Below are 14,914 nucleotides of genomic sequence, written 5' to 3'. Positions count from 1 at the left end.
GTAGCAGTGAATTTTACACTTCCTGTGACACAGGAGCCTCTGAGAAGGTCTCAGAGCAAGAAGAAGGACATCACGGTCTCAAACCTGAATCATAGCTATTTACTTCACAGATCTGAAAGTTAACCTACTGCAAGCATGAAACTTTACCCCCCTAATTAATTTTACTCCCTTTCTAGTCTAAGGGACAATTTACCAACAGAACCTGCTTTAGGAAATGCTGAAAGGAATGTTTCTTCTCCAGGAACACACTTCACCACACACTGTGAACTGCCTGAAAGAAGGAAAAAACTCACATAACAACCTCGAGACTCTTTCAGACTGATAAAAATGTACCCAGTTCAGAATTTTTATTTTCTTACTAATGAATAAAACTAGGGGGAAAAAAAAATAAAAGTTGTGGTGTTTAATAAAACACAAATATTTTGATCAATTTTTAGGAAATGTAAAATCCAGGGAGATAGATCTGCAACATCCTTATGGTGTTCCTATTAGGGATACACAGTAGGTTTTCTCCAAGATGCAGAAGGCAGGTCTAAGTGTCCTTTAAGGTCCCCTAAGCAGGTAGCTGTGCCACAGCTACACACACACACTCCAGACACTCTCAAAGATAACACATCAAGGGAGCACAATAACTGAGCTGTTCAAGCAACTGCTCACGAGGCAGCTTTGGTCAAAATTAGGCAGGAGTTCAAACCAGCCCAGCCCCAGCTCACTGAACAGACTGGAGAGCACAGACAGCAGAGCCAGGTGTAATGCCTGCAGCAGCAGCAGGAGAGCTCACATAATGGCATTCCCAGGGCCTAATGCATATGGAAAGAATCAGGTTCCTCGTAAAAGTACAGGTGCACCTTCCCTCTTTCAGCAGCACACTGATCTGAAGACTTTTCAGAGTTGTTGACTGTTCCAGACCCAAGGGCTGGTGTTAGAACCATCCATACACAAGTAATTTCTCAGTGGTACAGGACCTCCATACCTTTAAACTGATGAGCCAAAATGTCTGACCTTCAAATAGTGAGTGCTTCATGTCAAATGGTCTCAGAGTTTGAAACCAGCTTTAACATAGGGTTTAAAATAGGTGTTATTGTTCAAATATCCAGTAAGTCTTATTTCATTTGTATTAACACAAACCTGAAGTAACAGTTTGACCAAATTTATTATTTTCCTGATTGTATTAATTTTACAGAGTACAAAACTCTCTTATTTAAGCAACCACATTAAACGAGCATAACAAATTTTGCCTAACAGGAAATATACCATAATGAAGATATTTTGAAACATGCTGTTTTCAATAAGAGTTTAATTTGCACTTATATTTCAGAGTTTGAATGTTCATAGGAAGCTTCCAGACATCTGGATTCCAGCTCAGGATTTATTTGCATACAAAAATATATTATAATGGAAAAAAGCATTAAAGTTTTCAACTATATAAAATTACAAATATATTTGCATAAAAGCAACTTTAAATTAAAATTAAAATTCAAGCTATATTTTAAAGCAAAATACAGCTCTAACATTTAAGTTATCTTATTCCATCTGCTGCAAAGTGAAAAAAAAAATAAAAACCACCAATGTTGCCAGTTAAATACTTGTAGGAGTTCACAAAGGTTATGTTCAGAGGATATCTTGGGGAGCAAAGTCATCAGACAAGGGCAGCAGTTCTCACTGATTGATGTCACTTATCCTTCAGAGGACATTCACATGCAAGCACAATGCTCAAAATTCATTTCACATACCTGAAAATAAAGAACAAGAAAGATCATTAAGTTCTCTATTAAATAAGATTGCATATTGTTGACATATCAGACACCTGCCTGTTCCCAGCTTGCTAGACTGCCTGATAAGCCAAATTACGTGGTTTTTTTTAAGTTAACATGAAAGCTGAAATGCTGATGTGCAAAAACGACAAGGCAAGTACTGTTCTAACAAGTGCATTAGGCTTCAAAAGGTATCTGTACAAAGTTCTGTGTAACCTCAAGCATACCTACAACTCCTCAAAAATGTGATGATAAATACCAGATGGAAGTTGGACTTCTTCCTCACTGTACAGTGGTAAATGAATGAAATGAAACAAATGAAACTCTGCTGAGATCTCTGGAGATTTGTCCAGTTAGGATTAATAAAAAAAAAATTAAAAATATAAAAAATAATAAAAAAGTCACACCAAAAATAAAAGCACAAAACCACTAGAGCAGGTGGTAGTTCCTGCCTTCACCTTTGATGTACTTTTGCAAGGGAAAAATGAAACCTACATATAATAGGCGGCCCCTTTAGAACTGCAACATGGCTGTGCAAGATACAGCAGTGGAAATATTTACCTGTCTGGCCTTTCATTGTCCCACACAAACCTTCTAAAACTTGGAATTTTTTCAGAAGTGTTATCAATTCAGTTTCAGTGGTAAAGATGGAGTTATCTCAAGCTTACATCCACAACAGAATACAGGAAACTAGAAAATTTATTTTAAGTATGAGAAGTGAAACCAGGATTAAGATGCAAGTAAGACAGCAGGGAAGCAGGGAGCTCATAAGGGCAGCTGTCTTGAATTAAGTCCACATCTTCAAGAAATACAGGGAAGGGAAAATAGTTAATTAATACACAAAACTCTCAGTTCACAGTTTGAGAGGGCTTTGTTTATGCTGCTTTTTAGGTCTAGTTCTACAACTTGCTAGTTTGGGCTCTATAGCCTAGTTCCACACAAAAAAAACTTTAACCTGAAACACAAAAGAAATGGTATTACATCCACAACAGAAGAGGATGAAGCAAAAGGAATAGGCAGAGTACATGGCTGGCAATAGGTGGCCAGATTTTTGTTTGTTTTTCTTTAAAAATCATATTGAGAAATTCATTACTGTAGCTGAAAGATACAATTTTTAGATAGTGGCAGAAAAATTATCCATATTCCATTCCTGATAAAGACAATCACAAACAGGATTTTGACATTAAGTCAACAGATACAGATATCTGCTCCTTAATTCTTTCATAGAGCGAAGTCTAGAACAAAATGTTTTTTCCTCACCTAAGGATACTCCTCCAGTTACTTAGTTTTATAATGAAGAAATAGATCACCAGTTTTTAAACTGAGTTTTGAGTATTTAAGAAACTGATGTTTATCTATTGATCCACTGTCAAGGAGGGATCCTTGACAGGATGGCCTTGACAGGGGTGAATTGCAGCTGACTCAGAGGTGGGACCAGGGGTTCATTGAGTTCACCTTTGTCACACAGGCTAAACTTGAACATACAGGCAGTCTGAAGGACTTTAGTTTAGTTCTTATCCAGATCTAATCCACAGGACTGGAAAACTAAAATGAAGCCACATTATAGAAACTATTATATTTTTCCCTTCCCTCTTTCCCTATAGATTGGTTTTCAACACTCTTTGTAACAAGTACCAAGTGAGATGCAAGCAACTAATAAAAAAAAAAATCTACTCACTTTCTAGAGTCCTGTCAAGATCAGCAATGAAGTCCTCCAGTTCTTTTGTGTCTCCAAGCTTTGCTGCAAAATAAGGGTCAATACTTAGGCATGACATTTTCTCTGGCAAGAAGAAACTCTAGGAACGTACGAGCCTCCAAATAATTTTCAGGGGTACCAAACATGCTGTGGATTATCATCAGCAAAGCTCAGTATAGTTGCTGCAATGTCCAAAAGCACTTAGGGAACATGGGAGAGTGAACTGAAATTCTAGCTTTGATAGTTTTTTATTTGACAGAAGCAACACAAAGGAATACTTTCTGTAGTCTCCTTAAAAATAAGGGGTTGCAGTGAAGAATAAAAGATACATATCAACTGATCCATGTCTTTGCTACTGTGGCCACCTTTCCTGTTTCATCTCTTCAGATGTTGTATGCATGCCCCTAATCAATCCCAATGAGCTCCCAGTCCTACTCAAATCTCAGCCCTTTAAAATCATGTCAGTATCATGGGTTTGCTGTGCTGCCAGATGCTTTGATCTTGGTCCATACACTATAAATTTGGAACCAAACATCCACCAAATTTCCCACTCCTGGCAACAACACTGGTTCCATTCAATGTATTTTACAGCAAGTTGCTTGTCTCATTTCTGAGGTCTTTTCCAAGTCAGTTCCAACTCCTTCTGTCTTCTCATCAAGAAGAACATCTTGTCCTTTAGTGTAATTCTTAGCCAAATATATCCTGCCAGTTTAACTGAGCTCTTTTTTTGCTACTTCAGAGAAACTGTTACTAATTATTTCTCCCTAATATACCACTAATTGAAAAGAAAGCACTCAATTTGTTTTTTTGTGACTGGTCACTGTGGAAAAGGTATGAAAGCATGAAAGGCTATTGAACACACAGCTGAGGAGAGTAGTTGTAACAAAAGCACCATGTGCTACACATGTATGAGTGTTCACTTATTGGATATGTCTGTTCCAGAGCTAATCCAAGTTAACATGAACGAAACACTGTCCTAGGAAGTCAGATCAGCTGCAAGACAAAAGCCTCTCTGAAACAGCATAGCTTCAAAGGAGGAAGGAATTGCTGCTACATGGCTTGTGTAAGCACTGTGTGAGGTCTGTATGGATCTGAGCAATGGTGTTAAATGGCAGTATATGGCGTCAGAGGAGTCCCTCTGCCCCTGCATTTGGGCTAAGCATTTTTATAGAAAAATAGGTCACTTAAGCCACTTAGTTGTTTCAGTAAAGAAGTAACACAAGTTAATAATTAATCCTTATCAGCCAGAAAACTAATTTTTTAGCTCAGTGTTTCAAAGCCAAGAGAATTTCCAGGCCACCTGACAAGTGCAGATACAGAATGCTATTGCCATTGACAATCAAGACAGCAATAATTGGAGCTGTAGTGTAGACAGCAATTGTAGACAGCAATCCTTAGTTTTGTTGTCATTAAAATAAAACCAAAAAACTGAAAAACAACAACAACAAAAAAAAAAAACACCAAGAAAAAAAAAACCAAAACACCAAAAGAAAAAAAAGTCCATGCAAACATGTGAATCCTGGTTCCCAGCAAGAAGCCCATATAATTGAGGATTAGGAAGAAATGCCAACAGTTAAAATTAAGATACCTTTACAAGGAGTTACTGAAGGGGATGGCAAGCTTGGAGTAGATGCAGTTGAAGAGTTCAGCTTTTCATCACTGAGACTGAAACTATTTCTGTAGAGGGAATCTGCACCTGTAAAAGAGCAGCATTATAAAGTAAATTTGACACCTTCTGCAAGCTTGCAATATAATTGAAACCCAAAATGCAGTTTTTCCTAAAAAGACTTCAAAGTCTGTAGAACTCAAAGTCTCCAAAACTAGAAAAGGGAATAAATAAATCCTTTATTGTTTGAAGGTTTCTTCTCCCACTCTTACTATTAAAAAGAAAGCAGCCCTAGTCTCAATCCTCATCCCCAGTAAGGAAAGTGTTAGCTTGCCCTGAAGTCAGCACCATTTGAAAAATTAAACAAATTATGATTATCCCACATCAGCAAAATTAGACCTAGTAGGACCTGCCTAATTCACAAGATTCTGGGAAATTCTGTTACCTCCATTTTTCAAAAGTTACCAAAAACCCCTGAATAGAGCGCTCTGGGACAAGGACAGCCCCCCAGGATAAAGACTCTATTTAGTGATGTCCTTTATCCCCAAAGCAAGTGCACCCCTTTCTCCATTACTCACATCACTCTCACCCATTATCACATTACTCTGCTGCTTTAGGTATGGCATTTTTAATTATTTTATTCTGTGACTCTCTGGAGTTCATGAAGCAGTACAGTGGCATACAAAATATCCTACAATCTTATTTTAGGTGATCTTTCAAAGAAAGCCTTATATGTCCTGGAAAGGAATAGAAAAGGCCCCAGTACCATTTTGATGTTCTTGTATTTTAGAGAAGGCCTTAATCTCAAAAAGCATCAAAAAGCATCTTTACGTACAGGGCACCCAAGGTATTAATCCTGGCTCCACTGGAAGGAGGCAATGTCATCCTGCTAGAGACACTAAAACTGCTGGTCCTGCAGCTTCAAGCCAGTGGCCTGAAAACTGCAGCTCTACAAAAAGGCACCACTGTGATACAAACATGTCCATGGTCTCCATGTACTTGGCACATTGCCTAGGACACCAAGGTATGTCTTCATATACGGCGTGGTGACTACCACTGCTAGCCATTGGGGCCAGCAGTTCTGCTCCCTGCAGCACACACAGCACTTGTCCCTGGAGCCACAGTCTGGGAGGTGGCTGCACTGCAGCACCAAGTCCCTCAAGAGAGAATTGTCACATCCCTTGGATGCCTGTCCCATTTGCTGTGCCAGGAGAGGACTGCTTTAGCTAAACTAAGGGTGACTTGATGAATTGGCAAGAGGGGGCAGGACCACAGCTTGCCCTGCCAAGATCTGCACATCTACACCTCCACTGAACATCTGGATGTCTCCAGACAGCAGACACTGTGACCATCCTCCTGCAGGAGGTCTCACTCCCTTGCCTCATGTTCAGCTGCCTTTGGGAAGAAGAGTGTGTGCCCACACCCCACTTCCTCTAGCCTGCACAAAAGCACCTTCCACAGGAGCATACAGACACGGAGACAAGACCACTGCACCTACAAAGCCTCTCAGATCTCTCCTCAGCCATAAAAGCTGTTCTGTGCTTGTTTGTTCTGTGCCAGCTTCCAAGCTCACCTCTGTTGCAATACACACTGAAAAGCCTTGGGGGAGAAGCTTCAGCCTGGAATACTTTCCTCTTTCCCATTCATTTTGGCCCACCACTGTGCTGGATTTTTCAGTTTTCTCTGCCATCATCTCAGATCCTGTTCTGGAAAACATGTGTGACCCTCAGTGCCACCCAAACGTGAGTGATGGCGTGACTGGGACCTGTTGCCACCTGGTCAGCCCCCACTTGGTATTTCTTGTTTATAGAGGTGGGTACGTTTCTTCAAACTACCCTCTGATTGCAATTTCTTTATCATCTTCACTCTCAAGAAGTGCTGTTCTCTCTAAACTTCAGCAGATCAAAACCAAGGTACTTGAAACTTCGAATACATGAAAGACTTGGTGAACACAATGCAGAAATGAGACAATTTTAGGCAGAAAAATGGGGGAAAAAAAGATAAGCTGTTTTAAAATTAGCTCCTAAAAACAGAAAAAAAATTAAAAATAACCTAAGCAGTGAAAGAAACCTGTTAGTGTTCTGAAATGATGTGTGTCACCAGTGCTGTACTACACATGAAAACTGCACATTAACTGATCCTTTCTCTCCATTAAAGGTATGGGAAATTTCCTCTGAAATCAGTTTACAGAACAATTACCTGCTAAGGGCACATTTTTTTCAGCCAAGATGCAAACCCCAGTGACTAAAACACAGAATGGAAAATTCTAGCTGTTCAGGACAAAACTCCCACCATGACCAAAAAAGCCAAGTAACTTGTAATAGCTCACTCAAACAGAGCTGTAGCCAAGACTGTAATTCACTGAAACACTGACAGAAGAGACCAAAGATGAAACACTTTTCAGACTATTTATTTGAAAAGAAGGGAACAAGAATTTCAAAATTAGTTCATATTTTAAAGGTTTTAGAGCTCATTGAACTAATAAGAAACACAGAGAACTATGGTTATAAATCTGAGTATATTTTTAATGTCAAATCTCTACTCCTAACACCCAGACACCAAATGTGGCAAGGCTGGGTTAACATGAGAAAATGTTATTTCATACTAGCTTCCACAAACCTTATGCTGGGAAATATTTACAACTGGGCAAAGATAAAATATGACAAAACTGTTGCTTTAAATCTCTGAATGTTTTCTTTCCAGTTTCAAAAGGTGAAGTGTTTTCACATAACAGTGTTATCTTCTGATGGGTTGTAATAGTTTCAGGAAAATATCAACATTTATCTTTCTCAAAGCAAAAATATACTTTAGCTACTGACTGTGGCTTATTCATGCCACCAGGCATCAGAAATTCTAGTGATGTAAGGAGGAATGCATTGACTCCACCAGCAAGGTCACCATAACTGCTGATAACAATGTACTGTTAAAAAATACTTATGACATCCACCACAGAAAAATATCCTCTTTGGCAAAGCGTGGCTGTAGGGCAGAAAGCTCTGGGAAAAGGACACTTCAATCTTTGCTCTCTACCAGCTGCCAAAGCCAAGATTTGCTCATTCACCTCCAATAATGGCCCTTGGAAGAGTTCCACTGCCAGAAAAATACAACATCCTCTGCGACCCAATAACCAGGGGCTGATGCCAGGGATCTCATTGCTGCTGTCCTTCCTCATCCAGCTCCTTCTCTCCCACTGCAAGTTTGTAATTCATTGCTTATTTTTCACTTTGGACATTGATTCTAGTCCCTGTGTTTATATACATAAACTATGCCACTTCAGCTGTTTAAAAAATAATAAAATTCAAATAGCCTCTTAAAAAAAAAAAAGCCTTAAAATCTGAGAGTTTTATCAGGGAGTTGATTTGCATCAGTCAAGCTACACTGCAAAATTAGGGGGTAAGAATAAATACGGGTATCTTTTATTTTGGCAAAGTAATCTGTAGTTAGTACAACTTCACTGTTCCAGTATATGGTTAAACCACAAAATAAACCATGGCAACACCATGTAAATATAGAAATGCCCCCATGAAATGAGTAATTGAAAGGCTCTCGACAGTAATGGACTGAAGGAGGAAAACCTCAAACTTTTCATTTTTAAACAGACAACAGAAAAGTTCAGCTGTGTAGCTTCTTTAATATCATGCTCTTTCTAGTAGCATGGCTCAAGATACAATTTTGAAGAGCACTGGAGTTGGTAAAATTTTTACTGCAGTTTTCAGTGGGGAAAGTTTTAGGGGAAAAGTTTAAAGCACATCCCTAAAGCTTTCAGAGAGAAGCTTCACAAGCCCACTCAAGTGTCCACAAACCATGAATTCATTATAAAACAGGAACTCAGCCCTTAATGAGCAGACTGCACAAGTAATTCCTAACAGAACATAGCCTACTTGCTAAAAAAGCAGAACAAAAAATCTGGAAACTGTAATGTCACCAGTAGAAGTGAGAAATATTTATGATACAAAAAGCCTGTTTCACAATGCGTATGTTTCAGCCCCCAAGGACAGTGTTCATTTTTACCGTCACCATCCCCACAGTTACTCTAGGCTGCATTGTTTATTTTTGTGGGGATTTTGCCTAGCAAACAAACATCTCTTCCAATACTGACCAAAAAATGACACCTTTTCTCTACTGACACATCTAAGCATCATTTAAAGGATTTCAAATCACATAGCTATAGGGAAGTGCTCTAGGAAGCCTGAAATCCAGATGTACAAGCATGTCTTCTCATTACATACAAAGCTGACCTTCCCACTCCCCCCCATGCTTACGAGCTACGTGGCAGTTTCCAACTCCAGCTTACCCTCAACTAATCTTCATTTCTAATGAGTAAGGGCAATGGGTGTGCTGGAGTGACAAGAATGGGAAATCCTATGAAAAAGTGCATTTCTCAGCACACTGAAATACCTGTGGAGAAGGCTATGCACCTGAAACTTCATTTTTTTCTTCCCCTTGAACATACCAGTAAGGTAATAAAAATTTATTTCTCAGATCATTTAATAAAAGGGACTTTTTCCAGAAGAGTCTCACTTCACTTTTTTTTGTTATAAGCATTTTATTGCCCTCTTGTTTGAGGCAAGCCATTGGAAGTTCACAGACACCATCTACCTCCTTTTTATGTTACAAGGCTGGCATTTGCTGCAGAGACCAAAGGCTCATCTACTTCACATCCTGTCTCTCACAACAACTCACTGCAGATGCCTGTAGAGGAGCTTTAGAGTGGTGCAGCCACACACTGGTAGCTGCAGGATGAGCTCGACCAAGTGCTCTCAATGCACACACCAGTCTCTTTCCTGAGACAGCAGTGGCACCAGCCCAAGCAGTCCCCAATGGCCCCATCCCTCCTGCTGGGATTTTATCAAGTTGCTTTTGAGTATGTGAACTTGTAATATCAATAATACCTTAAGAAAGTATCTTTAACTGCTCATGAAAGAAATAACATCTCATTTCTTTGAAACATGCTAATTTAACTTGATTTCCTCATACTGGTGAGGTAGCAGTCACTTTCCTAATGTCACTAAGGATTCTTCAGGAGACTGTATTGTCCACACCCAAAACATCTCTTTTTTGCCTGATAGTCCCAGACTACTCAAGCATTTGGAAAATAGTTTACATCTTCAGTAATTTCTGTTGCCTTCTTTATGTTTACATAGACTGATAGTGTAAACAGGTTTTTTGGGGTGAGTGCTGCAGTGCTAACAGTGGCTGATGGCAGTGATCTCTGGACAGCCCAGGCATTAGCATGAGCACATGGAGAGATCCACAGCCACATCCATATAAACACAAGTGCTGGCACTACACAAAGCACAGAGTGTTAAAAGATCCTGCTCAACCCCTGCACCTACTTAATTTTAAAATCATAAAACTAAGAGTTCTAGATGCAGTCAGGATTTCTTTCTTGTGTTTAAAAGCCATGAGGCATTGCCCAGAAACCATTTACTTACCACTAAAAAAATAACTACAAAGAAACACTGCTGGCTGTATGAGCACAAGAATTGAATTAATGAACTTATTTTGCAATGCATTTAACTGAAAGGCAGGAAGTTGAACCTGCCTCAAGAACACCTGGAACTACAAGTGTCCAACATTTCTGGCAGCACAACAGATTATGATGCAGTTTTTCAGTGTTACTGTAACTTTGGCCCAAGAAACAATAAAGCACTTCCCTTCTCAGCCTCTCAAAATCTAGCTTCCCATTCATTATCCTAAGCCTAAACTTGGAAGACTGTCCTGACACTGCCATATACTGTACTGGCACTGTGCACTGGCTGGGCACGCATTACACAAGCGAGCCTGCACTCTTCTTTGCAAGCTTATTCCGACACAAGGAGACAATGCTGTCTGTAAGTTCATTAATACAGCTGCATCTACGCTAGCAGCTTCTGCCAGCACAGCACTCTCTAGCACAAATCCTCCTTTATCACAGCCAAGATACATGGTGAATAGCAAAGAGTTATAAAGTATTCCTCAGCTTAGAAGCCCCAGCACAGTTAATAACCTAAAGAATGAAGCTGCTAGACTCCAATTTGTTTGAATACATCAAGCTGAAACATAGCTGGTTTCAGTCACAACTCACTCACAGTCCAGAAGCTCTGGAATGCTGGAGTAGCTCAGCATTGCATCATGATTTCCAGCACTGACCCAGTCAGCTGTGGTGGTTCGTGTAATGCGCGTGGGCCGAGATGATCACACACATCTGCACGCACGAGCCTCTCCGTGACCGCGAGCTCTGGAGTCCATTGTGCTGCCAACAAGGCTTCACCACAGCCAAGCCAGACCTCGTCCAAAGATCATTTAGTCAAATGACAGGACAAGATGTGGGAGAACAAAGCACTATTTCACCCGTTTTTCACACAGAGTCTTCAAAACCCTACCTTTTCTCAAGAGGCAGAAATATGTAATATAAGAATTTAAAGCAGTATTTTTGGAGCTAGCTCCCTCAGGAGATTTTAAGGATAACAGAATATTTGCAAGATTAACTGCATTGACAGAGATCTTCTGCAAACTTTTCTGTTAAATTAAATGGGCTCATGCTCATATAGCAGAAACCCCAGGAGGGTAAAGGTTTTCCTTACCCTACTAAGCAGTATTGCTCAAGTACAACCACTTGATATCTGTTGGTAGATTCTCATGACTCTGAATTTAAGGCTGATTTGGGGACACTGAAACAAACAGTCACAACAGTTTAAAATGTTTCCTCCCCTTAGAGTTCCATCCCTGAATGGAAAGATATCACTGTAGGAGTGGCCAAAAGATAACATAAGCCTAACCTTCAGCCACACCACATCAGGAGGATTAGATTGAACAGCAAACAACAGATAGCACTGAAACACAATAGTCTGAACTGTTCTATACACACCTGATAAAGTGTACTTGCAATAGTCTTGGCACTGGATAACAGGATTTTTCAAAGATGTAAAGAACCTTCATGAACAAGATGATCATGCAAACGACCTGCAGATAATATGGCTTTTAAAGATTCGTGTTATCAGAACTTAACTCTTTCAGCCCAGTTACCCCTTGATTCTGCAGTGGTATTTTAACCTGAGCCTTATCACAGGAAGAACAAAGTCATGAATTCAGCACTATACTGGCTAACACTAAATTGCAGAAATCAAAGGGAAAATAAACTCAAGAAATACTTGAGTTTGAACCAGAAGAACCTGGGTAAGTAGGCAACTCCCTGCGTTTATTCTTAAAATAGATGTAGGGAGTGTAGCTGGATTACATCAGACACCAGAGCCTGTGTTATAAAAGGAGCTCTTCACAAATCCACAATTCCTCTCCAATCCTACTCTAACTTCAAAATAAAAAGTTGACTGCACTGAGTGACTTCTTTAGGAAGAAGTGTTTTACCAGGCCTTTCCTGAGTCACAAACAGAGCTAGCTGGTTTTGTTTCCTTTCCCTTAAACATATCCTCACAGACTCCGGTGCACCCTCCTGGTGCCCTATATGCCAGTGTCCAGAAGGCAGAGATTTTGGCTTCTCTAGAGACACCTTTCACATGATGCACCACCAAGGGAGGGACTCAGGCATGGGACAGGATTTGAAAACTTGACAAATTCCTCATACAAAATCTTTGAGGATTTTGTATAGAGCCATCAGACCCTGTCTATCCTACTACCCCACTACTGTCTTCAGCCTAAATCCATATGGATTTATCACACAGATTTTTTTTTGTCACACAGATCTTCCTGAAGATCTGATCTGCCTGTTTACATGAGCATGCTGTTTTCTCACCAGGCCTTCTGCCATGCCAGAGAGCACTGTAACCTTCCTCCAAAGATCCTTCTTGCCAATTCTAACAGAGCAATTTTAGGCAGTTTTCAAGATTAAAGTTTTTTGAACCACAGCAGATAGCTATCTGTAGTTACTTAGCATTTCTTCATTCAAGAATAGTAAGTTCTAGATACAGAGTTGGGGTTTTTATAATTTTCTCAGCAGTAGACTATTTTGGTCTGTCATTACAAGTGTCTCAATTGTGAGACACAATAAGTGTATGTGAGAGGTTGACAAATCACACCAATACAGACTGCACAAGAAGTAGTAGCACTAGGGCTGCCAGTTTGACTCAGTAAAGGCAGACTTCACCTTACACAGCCTCAGCCATCTGAAAGAAAAATGTTCAGTCTAAATTGGGCACACAGTTTGAAATCCTCCTTGGAGGTAGAGAGATTCTTTGAAGGAGTTCTACACTCACTACATTATGAAACAGAAAAACAGCATCTTGGCTTGTGTATTTCCACAGAAAAAACCCAAAGGTAGTGCAAAGCAAGGTATCCAAGTTCAGGGCAGGTAAAACAATATCTGTCAACGAATTGAATTAAATGACCCATGTAATCCTTGATGATGAAATAAAGGGCTCTGATAATGTGGAGGATCTGTGCTCTCACAGCTCAAGTACTACAGAGACAGCATTAGTATTTAAGCACTAAATCAACAGAAATGCACCTTGAGTCCCTGAACTGATAAAGAGGCAGAGCAGATACTAGAGGAGCAGTCTTATTATAAATACTGCAAAACAGGTAAGTTTCACCAAACTTCCACATAGTTTGGAACTAAACCAAAAAACAAACAAAAAAAAAAAAGAAAAAAAAAGAAAAAAAAAAGAAAAAAAGAAAGCCAATCCAAACACAAAATCCAGACCAACTGGTTATAGTCTGCATTTAGCAGAATTTACTTCTGAGAAAGTGACCTACTGCTCTCAAAGAGAACAGCGGTTTCCAGCCTCACGATCTGGAAGAGGAAAGATGTTTTCTCTCCCTGATTAGTAAAGTCAGTAAGAGGGGTTGAATTTTTTTCCAAATTAGCTAGAAAAAAATTTCATTTCAATTCTTTATTGTCTTGCTCCAATTAGCTTCCTACCCTTCCTGTTCCACGTTCTGCACACACCATAGATATGTATCTGGTGCAATTGGGCACAAGGAAGCTTAAAATCAGCACTTCTGAAACAGCCATAACCCTGCGGTCCATCCAGATGGATGATGGATGGATAACCATTCTTATAACGGGAAATCTGGGGGAGTTTCCACCTGTTGTGGGAAGCACGTTTTGGCTCGCTCGCTCTGTCCAGGTGATTCTGGAGACGCAGCGGACAGTCCCTAGGAACCCGAGAGACATTTGTCACTGCAGATACCGGGACGTCCCGGTGTCCCGCAGACGGCTGGCAGCCCCACCTTCCCCCACAGACAGCTTTTTAGGCTCTACTCCAGCAACTCTCCCCTCTGTTCAGCGAGTAAAACCAGCGGGGCCGGACTATGCATCCCTGCGATTTCTAAACCCAGAACGTAAAGGAGAAGGCGCTGCTTTTATAGAAGCAGACGGGGTCCCGGATCCCTGCCTCTCCCGAAGAGGGTGCTGGTGTGACGCCCGCTCTGGAGCCTCGCTTCCCGGCCGCCCCCCGCACAGCCGGCACGGACGGACAGACGGACACTCACTCTCGGAGTCGCTGAGGCCGCTGCTGTCGCTGACGCTGGCGCTGCTCCGCCGCTTCATGCGCTCCAGGTGCTCGCCGTAGAAGAATCGGCGCCGGCCGGCGGGGCAGGAGAACTCGGCCAGCACCGCGTCGAACTCGCCCAGCGCCTCCGCCAGGCCCCCGCCGTCCTCCCCCGGCGCTGCGGGGCGGCGGCAGCGGCGTCAGAACCGAACCGGACCGGACCGGACCTGCCCGACCCGACCCTGACCCGCCCGTCCCCGGCGCCCCCACCCCGGCAGAGGGAAAGGGAGGGAAGAGAAAGGAGGGAAGAGATGGGCGAGAAGAGAAGGGGGGGAAGAGAAGGGGTCCCGCCAGCCTCTCCCACCTTGCCCCGCCGGGCGCTGGGCTGGAGGAGACTTCATGGCGGCGGGCGGAGATGCCCCAGCGCCGC

The 14,914-nt window shown here is 41.3% G+C and overlaps 1 protein-coding gene across 3 annotated transcripts; it reads right to left on the bottom strand.

The window, feature by feature from the left end:
* Nucleotides 1-1,134: 1,134 nt before the first annotated feature.
* On the bottom strand, nucleotides 1,135-14,908 carry RGCC (regulator of cell cycle). 3 transcript variants are annotated; one of them, XM_015645092.1, is made up of 6 exons: nucleotides 14,849-14,908; nucleotides 14,486-14,662; nucleotides 14,081-14,149; nucleotides 5,039-5,146; nucleotides 3,433-3,495; nucleotides 1,135-1,733 (listed from the first exon to the last, which is right to left on the bottom strand). In XM_015645092.1, the coding sequence occupies exons 1-6, from the start codon at nucleotides 14,883-14,885 to the stop codon at nucleotides 1,726-1,728; spliced, it is 462 nt and encodes a 153-aa protein (XP_015500578.1). In that variant the 5' UTR covers nucleotides 14,886-14,908; the 3' UTR covers nucleotides 1,135-1,725. The 3 variants fall into 3 exon arrangements, with proteins under 3 accessions (XP_015500578.1, XP_015500588.1, XP_033370438.1); XM_015645102.1 differs by lacking the exon at nucleotides 14,081-14,149; XM_033514547.1 differs by lacking the exons at nucleotides 1,135-1,733; nucleotides 3,433-3,495 and adding an exon at nucleotides 11,907-12,001 and having other exon boundaries at nucleotides 5,063-5,146.
* Nucleotides 14,909-14,914: the final 6 nt, after the last annotated feature.

This window comes from Parus major, chromosome 1 (genome assembly GCF_001522545.3).
Source record: "Parus major isolate Abel chromosome 1, Parus_major1.1, whole genome shotgun sequence".
NCBI lineage: Eukaryota > Metazoa > Chordata > Aves > Passeriformes > Paridae > Parus > Parus major.
The sequence above is the reverse complement of the archived record's forward strand: the minus strand, read 5'-3'. Positions and strand labels throughout refer to the sequence as shown.